The sequence below is a fragment of the Leopardus geoffroyi genome, chromosome E2 (genome assembly GCF_018350155.1).
Source record: "Leopardus geoffroyi isolate Oge1 chromosome E2, O.geoffroyi_Oge1_pat1.0, whole genome shotgun sequence".
In the NCBI taxonomy this organism is placed as follows: domain Eukaryota; kingdom Metazoa; phylum Chordata; class Mammalia; order Carnivora; family Felidae; genus Leopardus; species Leopardus geoffroyi.
In genome coordinates this window covers 44652485-44673009 of record NC_059335.1, presented here as the reverse complement: position 1 = coordinate 44673009, position 20525 = coordinate 44652485, and the positions used below count along the sequence as shown (strand labels likewise).

The following is a 20525-nucleotide window of genomic DNA, read 5'->3' as shown; positions in this document are numbered from 1 at the left end:
CTAAAATTAGTATCTTGTCTGGCTTTTGGGGGGAATGAATGAGCTAACTAATGTAAACACAGCCTACCCCACACTGGGGGGATTCAGCCTGTTAAGTATTATTATAATGCTAGTGGCTCTGTCTAAAGCCAGCTTTTTATTTTATTTTATTTTATTTTATTTTATTTTATTTTATTTTATTATTTTATTTTATTTTGTTATCTTTATTATTTTATTTATTTTTTAAAAGATTTTATTTTTTTAAGTAATTTCTACACCTAATGTGGGGCTCAAATTCACGACCCCAAGGTCAAGAGCTCCAAGTTCCACTTACTAAGCCAGCCTGGCACCCCTGTTTTTATTCTTGTTTGATGTTAGACTTTTTCCTCTTTTTAAATGTTTATGTATTTATTTTTGAGAGAAAGAGGCAGAGAGACAGAGAACCCCAAACGGACCCACACTGTCAGCTCAGAGCCCCACATGGGGCTTGAACTCACCAACCATGAGACCACGACCTGTGCCTAAATCAAGAGTCAGACGCTCAACCAACTGAGCCACCCAGGTGCCCCTGTTTTTGTTTTTTAATATTAGCCCTTCTACTTTTCTCTTTAGGAAAGCGGGTTTCTTCTTCTTCTTCTTCTTCTTCTTCTTCTTCTTCTTCTTCTTCAGATTTTTATTTTTTTAAAGTAATCTCGACACCCAATGTGGGGCTTGAACTTAAAACCCCGAGATCAGGAGTCACATGTTCTACCAACCGAGCCAATCAGGCGCCCTGGAGACGTGGCTTTCGTAAACCTCCAAAGCTGGGGGCTTTAGCCTGGTAAACTTCAGTATAGTTTCTGGGGATACAGCAATGATCAAAACAGGTCGAGGGCAGCCTACAGTTTGAGAAGATGATGTTCATCAGGAAAAATGATGTAGTAAGTGTGTTAAGGCCCACGTGTGAAAGCTCCTGAGTGTCTAACAGGCAACCTACATAAGATAGGTGGTCAGGAAAGGTTCCGTTTAAGAAAAGGTAACTCTAGCTCTAGTATGCAGAAGAGATTGCAAGGATGGAGTGACCATAGAATGTGAAGCTATTGCTATAGTCCAGAAGAATGAGGGAAGCCTAGACTAGGGGCAGGGCCATGGAGAGACATGCACAGAATAGAGAGATTTTGGAAGGCAGATCATAAGCACACAAATGGGTTAGATTTGGGGCATGGTGAGGGGCAGGAAGGGACGGAGATGACACCTGGGTTGCTGGCCTCAGAGCCTGAGTAGATAGTGATAACACTGAAATAGAGACTATATTGAACAAAGACCAGGCTCAGGGGGGTGGAGGAGTGAGGAAGATCACAAATTTGAGGTGCATTTGAAACATCAAGGGTCAGTTAGGCATATGCCTCTGGAAGTCAGAATAAAGAGGTGGGAGATGTACATCTGCGAGACGTGCGGGTATAGGTGGGAATGAGATCTCCTAGAGAAGAGCAGAGTGCAGGGGGAGGTGAGGGGAGAGCCTAGGACAGAGCTTGGAAGTTTATCGACTAAGGATAGGAGGATAAGCCTGCAAAAGCAGCTCAGAAAGACAGCTGGAGAGAGAGGATAGCCACAAGAGTGTCTTGAGAGCCAGGGAAGGAGTGCTGGATGAGGAGCGGGGAGCACAGTGTCTAACGCAGCTGAGAAGACAGACGGTAATACGAAGACACCAACCACCTCAGCCAGAGATGTTTCAGTCAAGTGATGGGGGCGGAAACCATACCACAGTGGGCCGGGTGAGAGCGGGTCACCAGGGGGCACAACTCTTCCAAGAAGTTTGGAAGAAAGGAAGGGAGCCCTAGAGCATTAGCTGCAGGAGCTGAGGGGTCCAGGAAGGAATTTGTGATGGTTTGTAATGGGAGAAGAGTTCAGCATATTTAAAAATCCAATAGGAGTAATCTAGTTGAGGAGGCTAATGAACGGGAATGGGATCAAAACAGATGTAAGAGGAGTGGCTTTAGACATGATAGGTGCAGGGAAGAAGACAAACAGATGCCTACCTAGGTCAGCCAGAAGATAACAAATTGGGAGGGTACTTCTGGGTGGCTGCGGTTTTCTCAGGGAGCTAGGAGGAAAGAGAATCTGTTGCGAGAGGGACAGAGACAGAGGTGGGAGGCCTGGGGTTTGAGCAGAGTGAAGACGGTTTGAAACCCTTTCAAGTGAACCCAAAGTGAGCGGTGTTAAGGGCATACCTGGTAAAGGCTGGCAACCTCTACAAATGTATAGAGGTACCAATTTGCCTTGGATTTTTCTCCCCAGGAGTCAGCTGCTCGGGCAGATGCAGGAAGAAGAGAGCTGGGTTCCCCCGGGTGGCTGCTATGAAGACAGAGGAGCAAGGGATTCACAGGTTTTGGTGAGGGTGGTGCCACAATGGTAGGCTGTGGAATCAGAGCTGGGAAAGGTGCGAGACCGACAAGAAGGTGAAAGTGGGTAGACTAGTTAAGGACCCAATAGACTGAAGGGTTGTCACAGTGGGGACGCACTGGAGAGAGATGCTTCAGTTATTGATTTCGGAAGATGCTCTGTTCCAGCAATAACAGTCTAGGGGGCGGCGGTGGGAGTGGGAGGATGGGTGAGCTGGGGTGAAAGGGCCATCGTCATACACGAGGAGGTTGAGGAACCAAAAGGCCAAGCAAGGTGCTGAGCGTGTCTGTGGACGGTGGAGTCAGGATAATGGCAGGAGTGGCAGGACAGGGTTTGCTGAGCCTGGGTGACACAGGGAGACACACACACGTACAAGTCATGGCTCCTCAGCCTCAGCTTCTACCCTGAACACTGCTCTTTCAGACACTAACAGAGCTGAGTGGGGAGGCTTTTATTTGCTGTTATGCACCTGACAAAGGCACTGCCCTTTTATTTATTTAAATTTTTAAAAGTTTGTTTATTTAGAGAGAATGCGCACATGAGCTGGGAAGTAGACAGAGAGGGAGAGAATCCCAAGCAGGCACCGTGCTGTCAGCACGGAGCCCAATGTTGGGCTCGAACCCACAAACCGTAAGATCGTGACCTGAGACGAAACCAGCAGTTGGAGGCTTAACCGACTGAGCCATCCAGGTGCCCCAAGGCCCAGACTTTTTAAATCATTGAGAGGGCAGGGCTGGGTCTTTTTCAGGGCTTGATAGGGGACTCACTTCATATTTGCTGGATGTATTAATAATGAATTCATTAAGAAGAAATAAGGGACCCTAACTGACAGATGAGAGTGAGGCAGAGTTGAGAACATACTAACCTCCCACACTAGACAGGGCTGCACAAGTTGGAAGACAGAATCAAAACACAAGTCCCTACAATTAAGGAGGGCTGTGTTAGTCTGCTAAGGCTGCCATAACAAAATACCACAGGTCGGGTGGCTTAAACAATAAAAACTCATTTTCTCCATGGTTCTGGAGGCTGGAAGTCCAAGATCAAGGTGTTAGCAGGGTTGGCTTCTTCTGAGGTCTTTTTTCTTGGCTTATAGATGGCGATGCTTTTGTTGTGTCCTTGCATGGTCTTTACTGTATGCACAGGCATCCCTTATCTTTGGCCAAGCTTCCCTTTTTTTATAAGGACACCAGTCAGATTGGACTAGGGCCCACCCCAACGGCCTAATTTTAACCGAATCACCTCTTTCAAGGCCCTATCTCCAACTACAGTCACATTCTGAGGCATGGGGGGTTGGGTTCAGCATTTGAATTTGGTGGGACACATTCAGCCCATGGCAAGAGCTAGGTTTGAGATCCACTGGCTCTGTGCTCACGTTTTCTTTGCTCTGCCTACTCAGCTTTCTTGGGACTCTTGCTTAGCTGCTGTGTTCCAAGAGCCTGAAGTACACAGACTGACCCTGCCGACAAAGCAGAGTTTCTCAGGGGAAGCTCCCCATCCTGGAGGGAAGCTGCTTCCAACGGCAGCTTGGTCATTCATTTCTCCTTAAAGGATACCTTGAAAACAGACTCTGAGAACCCCTCAGTGCTGCAGTGGTGTAGCCATTGCTGGGGCTGGGGGAGTCAGTGGAAGAGGGAAAGGGGAAATAAAGGCATTACATTTATTTGTGGGCTGGCACATGGAAGATGTTGAGGCTTCCTAAATCTGAATCAGATCAAGAACTTCCTATTCTAACTTTCTCCCTAGAGCAGAAATCAGATTCTCAGCTCCCACACATTAGAGCTCCCACACTTCAGGTAGAGAGTCATTGACTTGCAAATACACAGCACTTTTCCAGATAGGATTCTACTCATGCTGACAATGTGGCACTTGTGGTAAACCTGAGCTTGGACCAGTGAGTCAACTTTGCTTAGCTAATACAGCCTAGTAAGATCAGACTATACAAATGTCAGCATTCTAGGGCTCATGCCAAGGAGTAGATTCTTAACTTGGTTAAGGAGCCCTTGGATGGGGGCCGAGAGTGGTGTGGAAGAAGAGGAACAAACACTGAGTTCAGGTGAATAACAGTTTGGGAAGGTAGGGCCAGGCCAAAATCTCAAAGTGAGTAATGGACACCCAAATAAATGGAGCACTGATGATTCCTAATATGATTCCTGAGAAACCATCTCCCCTCCTCTGTGTGACTCAAAGTATAATAAAGCTCAGACTGATCCAATGATTAAGCTCCTGTCAGTGAAAGTCAGTGATGGAACTAGAACCACAACTAGGTTTTTAGGAATTTGGAGTTGCCCTAAATCTGCTTAAAAATGGCACCAGAAGAGACTGATGAGACATGACCATCAAACGCCACATGTGATACTGGATAGGATCCTTTGCCAGAAAGGAAAAGGAGAGGTTGCTGGGACGATGGGCACAATGTGAATGGGGTCTGCGGATTGGGGGGTAGTGTTGTGCCAGTGTTGATTTCCTGGTGGGGAGGGCTGGACGGTGGCAATACAGGACGGTGTCATTATGTTTGGGAGGTACACACTGAGAATTTAAGGGTGATAGAGCATCATGTCAGAAAAGACAAGAGATGATAATGGAACAAATATAAAATGTTAACAATTGGGAAATTTGGGTGAAGAGGACGTAGATCTTTGTTTCGTACCGCTCTTGAAATGTTCCTGTAGGTTTGAAACCATTTTAACATAAAACAGAAAAAAAAAATACAAGTCTAAAAGCATTTTTTTATTTACAGTATAAAGGTTACAAAGGTATATATGTATTTATATATATAATACCCTTAAGTTACAAATTTTCATTGTAATGTACAACGCTATATATGTTGATGTGCAACTCAAGGGGAAGTGTTGTCTATGCATTTATATTTATTGAGTACACATAAAGCTTTTTTTATTATTATTAAGAACACAAATACTGCCCTGTTTTATGCCATAAGTTTTGATTTGGTAGCCTGGTGATACCAGATGATTTGAGAACTAAATCTTAAACAACACTTAAAAAGAAGTCCTGTTTAAATACAGTGTTCTAAAAAGAAGAAAAAAACAGAATATCACATACTTTTAATTTTTTGTAGAAGCATTACTCTAGCCTTCTAAGTCTTAATACTTAACAAAAATTAAAGTTGTGTGGAACAAAATACACACAAGGGAGTATAATCAGAATTTGCACAGATTAGCCATAATAGGCCTTCATAGGTAGTGGTTTGCCACATTATCTTCTAGAAGATCTTGGATCCGGTACCAAAAGGGAAATATTCTTTGGGGACCAAGGTCTTATCAGGCTGAAGACATCCAACAGATTGTAAACATAATACTGGAGTCTTATGCCGGAGAAAAAAGTACAAAACTAAAATGGGTTCTTGTAATAAGGGTAGATTTGCTATAGGTGTGAAGAATATCACTGAGAATGATGATTGTGCCAAACCCAAAACTTAGTTGAAATCATTTCGTCTCTCCCAAATTCAGGTAATTCACAAAAGAGAGGTGAAAAACATAACCGACACCCATTAGAACAGGACTAAGATAGAAGGCAAGCAATTCTTCCAACTTAGGAGGAATAGACCCTTACACCACAATACTTATGTGCTGGTTCCAATTCCATATAATCGTTAGCACCTGATTGTCGAAGTGTAGGTTTAGAGTAAAGGCCATCACACTGAAGGCAAGCTGGATGGAAGGGACTGTTACTGTATGAAAATTATGAAAAAATTCAATTAACCTCTCGTTTCCTTGAGGTGTCCTTTTTATTGAGTTTGAATGCCAGAGTGTTTTAGAATAAGTGGAATTTTGCCAGGTTTAAAATATCTTCAATTGGACACACCATCTACCATGTGTAAGGACTTCCAACAAATGAGACATTTAAAGGGTGTAAGTGTGGAAATGAATGGGTCAGCACAATTTAGAAATAGGGGTAGATGAAATAAATATTCAGCTTTGCTATTTATAGTTAAAAGAAACATTTCTTTAAAGTTTATTTTGAGAGCGGGGGGCAGATATGGGGAGAGACAGAATCTCAAGCAGGCTCCACACTATCAGTGCAGAGCGTGACATGGGGCTTGAACTCACGAACCGTGAGATTATTATGACCTGAGCCCAGATCAACAGTCAGATGCTTAACCAACTAAGTCACGCTGGTGCCCCAAGAAGCATTTCTTTAAAAAGGCTTTCCTGTTGATCCACTTTGGGTAATAGAGCTTAATTGTTGTTGTTGAGATTTATCTTCCTAAGGATGTTCTACACTGTTCTTCCCAAACTAAAGTCTATTTTTTTTAAGATTTTTATTTTTAAGTAATCTCTACACCCAACATGGGGTTCAAACTCACAGCTCCGAGATTCAGAGTAGCATGTTCCACTGAATGATCCAGCCAGGCGCCCCACTAAAGTCTAATTTTGCATTAAAAAACTAAGCATAATGAAAAGACTAACCTACTTAAGTGTGCTTGGAGTTCTTTCATGTTGGCATGGACCAAAGACCAAGCATCATTTTAAACATTTTCCAGTTAGCCAGAGTAGCTGGACTGCAGATGTACTTTGGTAAAAGTATGAAGTGGTTAATTACTTAACCACTGATTGATAAACAGATGGCAGGGTGTAATTGAGAAATAATGGATTATGTGCTACTTGCAGGCAGGAACTTTCTTTTGGACCCTGAAGAGCGCCTGTGAAGAGTTGTGTGTTAATAACTGCTTAGTACATGGAATACGTGAATTAATGCGTCGTTAATTAGCCTTGCAGTGTCAGAATTTCCCTAGGCCCCCAAAGAACCTTTTGTCTATGCATAAAAGACTTCTATTACTTTGGAAGAGGTGACAGAACATTCAGGTTCCAAAGGTGTATATGTGACTGGCATAAAGAGGGGCTCAAAAACTAAAAGCATTTGCATCAACCGCATGGAGCTAAGATTACAACAGAACTGAGTAAGGTACTTAGAGGACTCAGAAGTTAGAAATCTATCAGGGTAGCTAATCTTACAATATAATAAAGTATCGCTTCTCTAGCATAGCTTTTTAGCTTCAACCAATCTATTTTGGAGCAATTCAAGAATTACAATTCAGATGGTGGATTTTGTGAATATAATCAAATATTCATTAGAGAGCAAGCAATCATTTGCAAACGGCCTTCTTTACGAATTACATCAAATTTTGATTCACTTTTAAAACTTAAATATACTTTGGTTCAGTCACCTGAAGTGGGAAGAATAAGAGGTGGCAAGAAGTTTATGTTCAAGTTTATCAGTTTGAAACAAAAGAAGAAATCTCGTTAAAATATTTTGTTGAGTTAATACATAACAACCATTCTTCTAGTTGGTGGTTTAGCTAGTGTAAAAAAAAAAAAAAAAAAAAAAAAGACAACAGATGTACAGGTGTGCCCCATGAGCCTAGTTTTGGTTACCTTACTTTAACTTGAAATTCTATCTTTGATAGAATGAACTTGTATCATTGATCTGCCAGATGTGTTGTGTGTGTTGTAGAGAAATGGTTTCAAATCTGCCACTAAGTAGTCTATTAACAGCATAAAGTAAATTTCAGTTATCAGTACACCACAGGAGTAGCTAAATTGCTCAAAACCACATAATCCTGAAATACAACATAATTATAACTGTCTGCCATCACACATTTATTGTCTATACACCCAGCACAGGGAAGGAGACAGCTTTTAAAAAGAGGGAGGGGGGGACTGCTGCTGTCAGTATTAAAAGACAGTATGTAGAAAGTCAAACTAATTCTAGATTACCAAGCAATCTCGAGAGAGAGAAGAGCAGCAAATGGCAGATTCTTCTGCTTTCATCTTCAGGAGGGGGGTTGGGGGGAAACCGCAATAACATCTTAAATTTAACTGAAAGAGATTTCCAAACTTGAGATAAAATATAATACCACCTGGCATATTATAGACCTGATCGAGATCTACATACAAAAAGAATGAATTGGATTATGGTCAAATTCAACTTAAAGTTTAAGCAGAATCCCCAATTTAAAGAAGTCTTTTTTCCTTGGGTAGATGTTTGATCTGACCAGAGCAATTTGCTTTGAGACCAAAGAGATCTGACATTTCACTTCTTCATGATCAACTGAAAAAAGATGACCTTTGGCTTTCTAACCAGCCATTCATTCATGCCATCAATGGTGGATGGCAGCGACAAAGAAATGTATGCTGGATATTTGGACAGTTTAAATATTATGTACAATCAATAGCTTATAACCAGTGAAAATAAGAACAGTTCAGCGTAAGTGTCCAAGATACAAAACAGCAGAGAAAGTGCTTAAGTCTACAGGTCTTCCCTGAAAGCTTCAAAAATGTTTAACTTTTAAGTAGGTAGGGCTTTTAATAGAATTTGCATAGCAGCGTACAATATAATTTGCATTAAAAAATATGGAGATTCTTCCATGTTTCTGAAAACATACAAATATATCCACATGCATATAAATTAATAAACAAGAAGACCTGGAGGTTCTCACAAAATTAAAAAAAAAAGTTCATCATAACCTTTTCTCAAAGTGGTCACACTTTTGTCCATCAAAACCATTTACAGCGAAAACTTCTTCTGGGAGAAACATAATCTTGTCCAGATTCCACACAGCTTAATTTTATTTTTAAGAATAAATTCTAGTTTATTAGCTAAGTGCATCTAATCAACTGAAAAAAGCTTGGTTACCATCCTGCCTAGGAAGATAAATTAGGAAAACAATCAGGGACAACTTTAATCATTTGTTGGTTAGATTAGATTGGTAGGTTAGATTAGAGAAGAAATAAATAATTTAATCTCTCCTGCCATCCAATAATGTTCAATAACAAAGTTTGTGAGGGTATAGCTGATAAAAACATGCACTATCAGACTTCACCTAGCCTAAAAAGTGCTCAAACATGGCTTTAAAATAGGTGAATGACAAATAAGGTAATATTTTTGATTGCCTGTACAGGTCCCAATATGTAATCTGAACCTGTCTACTAGGTAGGTGAGTTTGCAGTTCGAACTATCTAATAAATACTGTATAAACATACATTTAAGTATTACTTCATATAAAATAATAGATACTAATTTCTAGGTAAGGTTTGTTCGGTAACTTCAGGAAAGGACTTACCTTTTTCAGAATAAGAATGACTGAGCCTTTTCTTTTTCTTTCCTTTTCTTTCTTTTTTTGGAGAGGAAAGGGAGAAATTTTAAGGAATGAGAAGGAAGAATTTTCACACACCAGGTGGCTACTTCTAGGCTTCTGTGTGGAATATGGAGAAGACGTCTAAGCCCCAGGTCTGGGGGCGGGGCGGGGGGTCGAGGGGCACAGGAAGCGATCCATTGGAACGAGGCACACACGCTACTCTGCAGGTTCCTTTCCATTCTACACAGGCAAGCCCACAACATTCTCAACAATTTTCCTAATTCGAAATGAAAAAGAAATGAAAAGCTGTTCTATAAAAGATGTGAAATATCAAAAAATGCCCATTTTTAGTTATCATTTGAAAATAATTTGCCATGTTTTGGCATCTTAATACAAAATACATATTAATCAAGGCTGTCCCATCCGTAAAAAGCTCTTCATCTGTGGTTTGAAAGTTCCACAAACACACTTAGTTGAATAACAATCTGGTCACCCACGAGTGGAAAGCTGCTGATGTTAAACAAGCAGCTTAAAGGCTCTTGCTCTCGGGGGTGCTAGTGGTCAAAGGAAATCTCCCACACATTTTCATTTCACATTAAGACTCAAAAGATTTAAAAACCTTATGGACCTTGGTGACAATTTAAGCTGGAACAAAATGAGCCAAAATGGCTCACATGCTTTTCCTTCTCCTGCCCACATTTTCATCACACCTTTTTTAGAGTTCTTTTTCATGTAAGTGATGAGCAGCGTGGCTCAGAAGTTCCCCCTGAAAATATTCTCAGTGGCTTAGCCTTTCACACTAACAAAGAAAACCTCCACCAAATGGCTTCGCTGCAAAGTCTGTGACTGCATGTGCAATGTTTCAGATTAATAATGCTCTCACTGCAAAGTGTCTAAGCTCCCTTATCTCAGGGTATTATGTGTTGAAATTCTGCTTCCAGAAATCATAGCTGGACCTTCCAGATATTTTTTTTCCTTCCCTATTTGCAAATTTACTTCAGCTGGAGCCAAATACAGGTTTATGAACCTTTAAAACGTAAAAAAAAAAAAAAAAAGCCCTTGAAACACATATTCTAGTGTAGATGTCAATTTCCAGTTTTAAGTGGACCACATCATTCATTGTTGGAACTCTAGCTGGGGGGAGAACAGTTCTCTCTCCCCAGCCTGTGCATGTGGTTATTCTCACCGTACACAAGGGGAAGGAGGACCGACTTATGGGCACAGGGAAAACAGTGGGGTTACAATGTCTAACTCAAACTCTGTTCATGAGTCTGCTCTTTCAAATGTCCTACCTAGGTCAGTCGGCACCCACACCAAATAGCTCGTGTTTTCCATATGATTGTGGGGTTTTTTTCCTTCCTATTTGGAGTGCTACCTTCCTCCACTCTCCAAAGAGCTCACACCCTCTTACGGCATACCTCATAAATCTAGTAAGTGAGAGCTCGGCATAGACTTTTCTTCCGAGAACACAGAGAACATCCAAGTCAATATTACCTTCTCTTTCAGATCTGGGGACTGTGGTAATCTTGACATTTTAGACAGCTCTTATATTATTTTGAATGTTTTCAGATATATACCTCCTTCATAATTAGGAAAAACAAGCTGAATGTGTTTCTCTAATACTACAAAATCAGCAATCTTACTGCTACTATGTCTTAAAGATGATGTCCGGCAATGCTTAGCAAAACCCAGGTAGCTATTCCATGGTCTCGTCACCCTGCCCGCTGTCGAACGCATTACTACACCAACAGTGAGTCTTGAATTAGCAGCTGCCTGTCTGTACCAATCTGCTTCCACAAAGGGCCAGGGCCAGGGCCCTGCATGGGCTCACAAAACCCAAAGCAACTCAACATGATGTTTGTGAAGAGCTGCCTTTATAGTCTACTCTTTAAACAAGCAGGCTCTCCAGAATTTATCTTCCCCAATGAGGTCTGCCCACTAGAAAAGATACTACTCAGGAAATCCATCTTAAAGACTATTCCTCAAAACTAGGATGGATTATCTCCCTGGAATGGCAGTGATATCCAGTTATTCATATAGTGACTAATAAAGCTCCACTAACCCTAACCAAAGGCACATTTGGTAAGCAATAAAAAATGGCTTAGGCTAAAATGAGGACTTTCTTTTAAAATAAATCTTATCCCCTGGCTCCTACCAAAGATAAATCAGAAAACTCTAAAACAAGCAAAACTCTTCTTTCAAATCAGTGGCTTCCAACTTGGTTACCACTAGAAAGGAAGTGGAAGGCAAGGCAAATAAAATTTCCAAGTTCTAAGTCCTAAAGTTAGCACTTATGAGTGGCAAAGCTTGTGATGTGATGGGAAGTGATGGCCAGGGTGGGATGCAGGAGAGCCAGGACACATGGAAGAACACTTGGGTGTGCAATTCCAGGACTTCCTAGGGTGGAAGGAATAAATGACAGCCAGCTCCAACAGAATGTACGACCTATCTGGAATGGCCAAGAAGCACAGGCTGCTGCCAACTAGCACCTGGGAAGAGATGGTCAGAAGAAGCAAGAGACCAAGGCTAAGCTTGAAACAAATCCTGTAGGAAGAAGAAAACGAAAACAACTCTTCGATATTTGATTACATCCCAAAAAAACCCCACAATAAGCCATCCTTCTTAACAGGGGAAATAAACCTAGTTACATAGAAACCACATTAGGAAACTATACAGTCAATCAACAGCTTCATGTTGGAGCTTATTAGAGTACTAGAATTTCTGGCCAAGGTAGCTTGTGAAAGGCAGGCTCTTCTTTAAACATGGTTACTGTTCAGCAGTGATTTGCAGCTCCTTGTCAAGGCACTGTGCTGGAGGAGAGAGAGCTTTCTTTTTGTGCTTTTTTTTTTTTTTTTTTTTTTTTGAGGTGGAAATACTTCTTGTGACATTCAAGACTCTTTTCTGATTTTTTGCTGCTCATACAAGCAGTCCCATACGAGTGACTTTGGCTGACAAGAACGTGTGCAACACAAATACGATCGGCTTCGGACAAGAGTGCAGGTCCATGGTCTGTGGAGAAAGCGCATCAGTTAGCACTACCATACACAGAAGCTTTATTTGCAAAAAAAAAAAAAAAAATTAAGGTTTATTTTCAGAGAGAGTGTGTGCTGGGGGAGGGGCAGAGAGAGGGAAAGACAGAATCCCAAGCAGGCTCTGCACTGTCAACACAGAGCCTGACACAGGGCTCGATCCCACAAACTGTGAGATCATAACCCAAGCAGAAACCAAGAGTTGGATGTTTAACTGACCGAGCCACCTAGCCGCTCCTACCCAAAAGCTTTAATAAACAGACACAAAATAAGCGAATTTGGACGTGATGTTCTACTTTTTAAAAAGAATTTGGATTAAGAATGTCCCAGATTTATAGAAATTCTTGGGAGTTTCTTAAAGCCACAAATGAAAGTATACTCTGAAGTAAGATCATTCAGTGGAGGAATTAAATACTGGTGTGAGCTCCCACATCACAATTAGAATACAACTGGTGGTGTACCAGATCCCACTATGCCTGGTAGAGAGAACTAAAAAGTAGAAGATGTAAAAGAAAGAGGAATATCCTATATGGAAACCATTCATTATGGTTATATTCCCAGGAGGAAATCACGGTGAACTCAACAGAAATGTGACTATGGATGGGTATGACTTTTGACATCCCTCATAGGTTTGTAATGGGAATGAGAGCTCCCAAGGCTCGTTAGAAGGGCTAGCTATACCCTCCTAAGCACAAGTGTCTAATCTGGATGGCTGACATCAGATGAACAAGGAGACCTGGCGTCAGGCTGAGTGAAATGAGTGATTCGTCAATCATTGGCGCTGATACATAGACTAGGAATTGGACCTTGTTAACTATGCCTTTTAAAGAAAAGTAAAACCTGATTCAAAATATAAATTACAGAGCACTAATTTCATCATTAAACTTTGTATATATTAAGTATAAAGCAGGAATTAAAACTATATAGCCAGGGGCGCCTGGGTGGCTCAGTCGGTTGAGCGTCTGACTTCGGCTCGGGTCATGATCTCACAGTTCATGAGTTCGAGCCCCGCGTCGGGCTCTGTGCTGACAGCTCGGAGCCTGGACCCTGCTTCACATTCTGTCTCCCTCTCTCTCTGCCCCTTCCCTGCTCATGCTCTGTCCCTCTCTGTCTCAAAAATAAATAAAACATTAAAAAAAAAATTCAAACTATATAGCCAGGATTGCTCTAACACCGGGCTTGCTAAATGACAACTGCTAATAATAATTTAATAGGTTAATTTAATAGAAGCATTTAACTCTCTCTAATGCTTCAGGCTTTTGAAAAGCCCTGGTCCACGCCCCAATCATAGTCTCCTAAAGGTTTATCTTTGAAAATAAGATTTTTAGACATAATTTCTTATTTGGAGGTTGAACTGCATTGTCTCTAAGATCTCTTTCAGTTATAAAATTTCAAGATTTTGTTTTGCAAATTTCCACCTATGGTGATTGTGTCAAGAGACATCATAGTTCATGTGTAAGATTTGAACTACTGGCTGAAAACTGATAAGAGAGACAAGGCATTATTTTACTCCTTTATCTTAACTTATGATTTCTGAAGTATACTCAACACACTCTGTAGTTCACTAAGGGAAATCATGAATTCTGTTGACATTTTTTTTTTTTTAAAGACAAGGATATCAAAAAAAGAGCATAACTGTATGGAGATACCCATGTATCTTTTTTTCTGATCATCACAATTTCTGTAGCGACCAAGTCACTCTGTTACTTTTAACTCCTATCTCAACCAACTGCTAATAATAGCAATGGATAGAATTTATTTATTATAGTTTACCAGCTTTTGCACTTTATATCTCATATTCGATAAAAGCCTGTTTCTTAAAAGGGCTGTATTTTTTTTTATACCATTCAAACAAAACTTTTTTCTTTTAAGTTTATTATTTTGAGAGAGAGAGAGAGAGAGAATATGAGTGAGGGGCAGAGAGAGAGGGAGAGAGACAATCTCAAGCAGGCTCCATACTGGTAACAGTGAGCCCAGCACAGGGCTCAAACCCACAAACCGTGACATCATGACCTGAACCAAAATCAAGAGTCAGATGCTAAAGTAACTGAGCCACCCAGCTGCCCCCAAACAAAACTTTTTAAAAAGGGAATGATTTTGGGGCACCTGGGTGGCTCAGTCGGTTAAGCATCCAACTTCGTCTCAGGTCATCATCTCATGGTTCGTGGGTTCGAGCCCCGCATCGGGCTCTGTGCTGACAGCTCAGAGCCTGGAACCTGTTTTGGATTCTGTGTCTCCCTCTCTCTCTGCCCCTCCTCTGCTCACACTGTCTCTCTCTCTCTCTCAAAAATAAATAAATGTTAAAAAAAATTTTTTTTTAAAAGGGAATGATTTCCTAATGTGGGGAACAGAAAACACACACACACAACCCCCCAAACCCAAACCCAATACATCTTGAAGAACAATTTTCTGATTGCAAATGGACTATCAGTCCATAATTTTCTATACAAAAGGTAAGAAGCAATGAGAAAACAAAAGAATATCTATTAGAGTAGACATGGTTTTCTGTGACACTCTTACCAGTTCTCCCTCAGGACCACCAAAATCCAAATACAGATTTCTGATGCCATCATCAGCAGACATTTTCAGCCTTTCAAAGGGGTAGCGGTACAGTATGCTGCTGGAACCTCCATTTTCCTTGGAGACAGTGAACCCATTTTCATAGTGGACAGTGAGTCTTACCTCTTGGCCATTTAATGTGCAGCCTGTTGAAGACAAGCAAAAGCCATCATTAATAAAGTTACTGCTTCAGTTATCGAGTGGAAAAGAATTCTTCTGACTGCAAAAAAAAGGAAAAAGAATCTTCTTTTGAGAATGTGCAACACCTAACCTACTTGGAACTCCGTCAAGTAAATCTTTTTCTGGTTGCTTGCATCCACATGTTGATGGAGATGAGAAAGAGATGGCCATAACTCTCCACGACATCTGATGTGATTCAGTTTAATTCAGTGAGAGTATCAATTAAACACCTGTGCTGGAAGTAGGCTGTGTGAGGTACCGGAGAAGTAACAGGCATGGTCCCTGCTCTCCAGGACTTCATAAATGAAAGGCATAAACATGAAATCCCTAACCACATGAGGTAGAATAGATAGAACACGACTAACAATAGAATGAATAAGGCCAAAGTCAAGGAAATGTTTCCTGGAGATGGCACTTCAGATAGGCCCTAAAGAATAGGTCAAACTGTGTAGGCAGTGAAGTATGGGAAGGTTTCAAGTGAGCAAGAAGGAACCACCAAAGGAGAAAAGGCAGAAATGCCTTTCAGGGGCAGTAACATGGTTTGGCTGGTATCTAGGAAGAGGACAAAGATAGTGTTTATTATCAAAGGCAAAGGCTATAGTTGGCAAAAGTCATACAGTCGGACCTATCAAAGATAAAATTCAAAGGGTTGATCTGAATTGACAGGACAAAAAAAATTTTGGTCATCAAGATTGGCAAATAAATGTCTTCTCTCAACACTGGTAAAGTTTCTGTTCCATTAACACCTGAGCACAGTTTTGTTATTAGTGCAGTGTTGTTGGTGCTACAAGCGTGAGGCCCTCTGAGACCTGGGAATTCACATAGCAGTTTGTCAGTTCAAGTACCGAGTCAGACTCTGCACTGACAGTACAGAGCTTGCTTGGGATTCTCTGTGTCCCTCTCTCTCTGCCCCTCCCCTGCTCTCTCTCTCAAAATAAATCAACTAAGAAAAATAATCTCTGGAGGTAGAACTTGGGCATCAGTATTGTTAAAAAAACTCTCCTGGGGGCACCTGGGAGGCTCAATGGGTTAAGCATCTGATTCTTGATTTTGGCTCGGGTCATGATCTCTTGGGTTCTTGAGATCAGGCCCTGCTTTGGGCTCTGCGCTGACAGCATGGAACCTGCTTGAGATTCTGTCTCACCCTCTCTCTCTGCCCTTTTCCCACTTGCACATGTTCTCTCTCTCAAAATAAATAAACTTAAAAAAAAGCACAACTCTCCAGGCTATTCCACTGTGCACAGAGCATTAATACTGTTTTTTGGGCACAATTCCTGATGATTAGGCTAACCTTATTTAAATAAGTAAATATAAGGGGTGCCTGGGTGGCGCAGTCGGTTAAGCGTCCGACTTCAGCCAGGTCATGATCTCGCGGTCCGTGAGTTCGAGCCCCGCGTCAGGCTCTGGGCTGATGGCTCAGAGCCTGGAGCCTGTTTCTGATTCTGTGTCTCCCTCTCTCTCTGCCCCTCCCCCGTTCATGCTCTGTCTCTCTCTGTCCCAAAAATAAATAAACGTTGAAAAAAAAAATTAAAAAAAAAAAAAAATAAGTAAATATAAGACATTGGGATTGGGACGAGAGGGCCAGTAATACTCCATTATTCTCAGTCCTAGACTTCACAGAAAATCCTCAAACTAAAATTCTAATGTTTCTTCTAGCTTCTCGGTGAATATTATATTGTAAAATTCTTTAAAGCGATGGTTGTGGTGATGAGGTTAACTCATGGCTCCTTAGGAAAAAAAAAAAAAAATTACTGTTTTTTCCCATTATACAAGTATGATATAACTTTAAAAAGTGAGACATAAAAGTAGCCTATTATTGCACTTGGAGTTAGGTATGGAGTAAAAGCCAGGGATGTCAGGTGTATAAGACAGTATCTTCCTCAACAGCTAGGATGTGGATGTACACACCCACCCATCCTCTCCTCTCTCTGTCCGTTTGTCCCTCTTCCAGGGACAAGGCCAATCCTTCCATGTGCTTTGGATCCCATCCATTCCCACCTTCTCAGAAACTGTCCAAGGTTGATTATTCCTTCTTCCTCTGCATTTTCAACATTTCCCTTTAAACTAGATCTCTCCCATTAACCTTTTTAAAACTTCAGGTTTCTCTCATTATTGGAAGAAATGCCATCACTTGACTCCTTACCTTCCTCTTTCTCTCTCTCTTTTTAAAAGATTTTCTTTTTAATTAATCTCTACACCCAGTGTGGGGCTCGAATTCACAACCCCAAGATCAAGAGTTGCATGCTTCATGGACTGAGCCAACCAGGTGCCCCTTGTTCCTTTCTTATAGCTTTTTGGTCAAAGACATGAAGTAGGTCTTACTTATTTTTATTTCTCTCATTACAAAACATAGCACTTTGTAATTAATAAAACAGTAAATATTTGTTGATTTAGTGAATTAAGAGAAACTGATACTGTATATGTCCCCCAGGAGTTTAATCTGGGCATAAGAATGAGTCATTGAGAGGGGGAAATTCAGGGGCTTAAGGCACTGGTTTTGGAGTCAGAAGAGACCCAATTCAAGCCCTACCTACATTAACCCCAGTTCTTCATCTTTTTTAAGTTTATTTTGAGAGAGAGCATGTGCACAAGTAGGGAAGGGTCAAAAAGAGAGACAGGGAGGCAGAGAGAGAATCCCAAGCAGGCTCCACACGGTCGGCACAGAGCCTAATGCGGAGCTGGAACCCACGACCTGTGAGACCATGACCTGAGCTGAAATCAAGAGTCAAAGGCTTAACCGCTTAACCAACTGAGCCACCCAGGCACCCCTCCAGTTCCTTCATCTTAAAAATGGAGGTGATAAAACTTGCCTTAGAAGGGTGTGTGTTAGGGTTACAGGAAACATGCATTCCACTCATGACTTCTAACAACTCTGATATGTACTCATTATTCTTTCTGCTTCTCATTATTCAAAGGCACGGGCTATGCCTACCGTATCCATTTTAGTATAACCAGTAAAAGCAGAGTATATACTCAATCAGTATTTACCCAGTAGATGAATAAAAAGGGATTCAAGACGATTTTACAAAACTGAGAACATGGATAAAGCAAACTCTTTGGTCATATGTCCTAACAATATAAATACTTTAAAATGCTCATTTTTCTGGGGCGCCTGGGTGGCTCAGTCGGTTGAGCGTTCGACTTCGGGTCAGGTCATGATCTCATGGTTTGTGAGATCTCTGCTGTCAGCATGGAGCCTGCTTTGGATCCTCTGTCCCCCTCTGTCTGTTCTATCTGCTCTCTATTTATTTAAAAATAAATAAAACATTTTTTTATGCTCATTTTTCTTCTCCTCTTGCAGATTTTCTACATATTTACTAATGCAACTCTTCCCATGTCTACTACTTCTTAGTAGTTCTTGTTTGATTTAAAAATTTTAATAAGCTTAGGTAATTGGTATGATGAAATTAGCCTTTAAAAGCATACTTCTTAAAGCTCAAACAATTATACACATATATGTATTTTCATATTTTGAATTCCTGTGGAATTCACAGGATGGAAAATGATAAAGCTTAATGCCCCCGAGGGAAATAACTGTGTGCTCTGCCTAGTGATCCTGAAGTTCACATTTGCTAGAAGGAGAAAGTCTTTGTGTATCAGAAGGATTACTGGTCAATTCTACTGTAATCTAATAAAGGTTTAAAGCTAAATGAACATTATGAAGTTCATGTATTGCATTCACTAGTAAAATCTCATAGGTAGTCCCTAACATTTTCCTAAATGAGTAAACTATATAATAAATAAATAAGTAAAACACAATGAAACACATGAGACAAAGAAACAGAACTTAAATGATTTCTTCTTGTCAACTTCCTTTCTTTAGGCCACAGATATCTGAATATGTAGTACAATGTGCCATAATTATAATTTTAAATAAACCTTTCTGAATCTCCCAACAATTTAACATAAAGGGGTAACGTGCATCTGAAGGACATGCTGGCTTACGTATGTATGTGTGTGTATACGTGAAGGTGGATGTGCACAGTAAGCATACACATATTAAGACATAACAGATCAGGTGTGTGCATGCACGCACATACAAAAACACATCTGAAAGGAATTCGGGCTCTCATCAAAGCAGTTCACCTTCAGCCAGTTTAATATATCTGACAGAGCTCTAAATACAGTAATGAACAAGTACGTTTGTTGACCTGAACTGTGGAAATGAAAGTATTACCAAGGTAAGATTAAAATACAGCTGTGAATGAGAATAAAAAAGTTCAAGATTACCAAAAAATGTTTCTTTTGTCTATTTTAAAGTATAAGGACCCAACCAGCCCTTATTCTCTCTCCCCAAGCCATCTGCATTTAAACAACTGTGAGCCAGGGACTGGACAGATTTTTATTTCCTGCCACAAGTTTAGCTGTCAGACACAAAACAACATGAAGCTAAAAAAAATGTTAAAAATCCAAGTTGCATTCTTTGTTTTGGGAAACATATCTCTCTGGATCCTTGAAGAGGATACGGTGATCCCAGATGCCAGTCAAGGGCCTAAAGAGTGTTCTTGGGCTCCCCAAAGGAACACGGGGCATTGCAGACCTTCACACTGAGGACACAACCCAGAAAGCACATTCTGTGGCCAAGACAAAAACCAGAGTCCTGCAGCCCTTAATGTGGTGACTAACATCTCCAAACAGAAAATGGGCAGGAGACAGACAAGTGAGAAAGACAATGTGGATATGGTAGCCTTGGTCAAAATCCAATGTGGGGTCTTACTAGTCATTACTTGAATCATCATTGTGGTTGTGAGGAAAGTACCGAGCAGGTCCTAAAGAGTTGAAGAATTAGGTCATTTTGACAACACTTAAAAAACTGTCGCTGTGCCAGTTTTAGAAGATGACCCACAGAAATGCTGCCTATGCAAATTCTAAAGCCATGGAGATCCCTCACTTTCCAAAAGCAATGGAAAGAAAGATAAGTATCACAAGACATTCTGCTCTTCACACATTTTCTCTTTCTAAAAAATCCTATAAAGCTATGTTTATAAAATAAAATGCATAGAGAAGAGGGGCAAATCAAATAAACTGACTTTGCAGTCAAGATAATCAAAGTAATTCAAACCCTATTAGAAACTCAAACATTTTGACTATTCTTTGTTCTTGCTAAAATGGAAAGTAATCTGGAAATATCTATACAGATGTATATATGTACATACACACAAATATATACAAATGAAACCATAAGGGTGCCTAGGTGGCTCAGTCAGTCAAGCATCCAACTTTGGCTTAGGTCGTGATCTCACAGTTTGTTAAGTTTGAGCCCCACATCAGGGTCTCTGCTAATCAGTGCAGAACCTGCT

General features: G+C 40.7%; 1 protein-coding gene across 1 annotated transcript in view; it reads right to left on the bottom strand.

Moving 5' to 3' along the window:
• Positions 1-5067: 5067 nt before the first annotated feature.
• Positions 5068-20525, bottom strand: part of SNTB2 (syntrophin beta 2) — a 103355-nt gene continuing 87897 nt past the window's right edge. Inside the window, exons 6-7 of the mRNA XM_045443312.1 lie at positions 15007-15191; positions 5068-12466 (exon numbers count right to left, since the gene is read on the bottom strand). Coding sequence (XP_045299268.1) covers positions 12374-12466; positions 15007-15191 — 278 coding nt within the window. The 3' untranslated portion in view covers positions 5068-12373. The remainder of the gene's footprint in view (positions 12467-15006; positions 15192-20525) is intronic.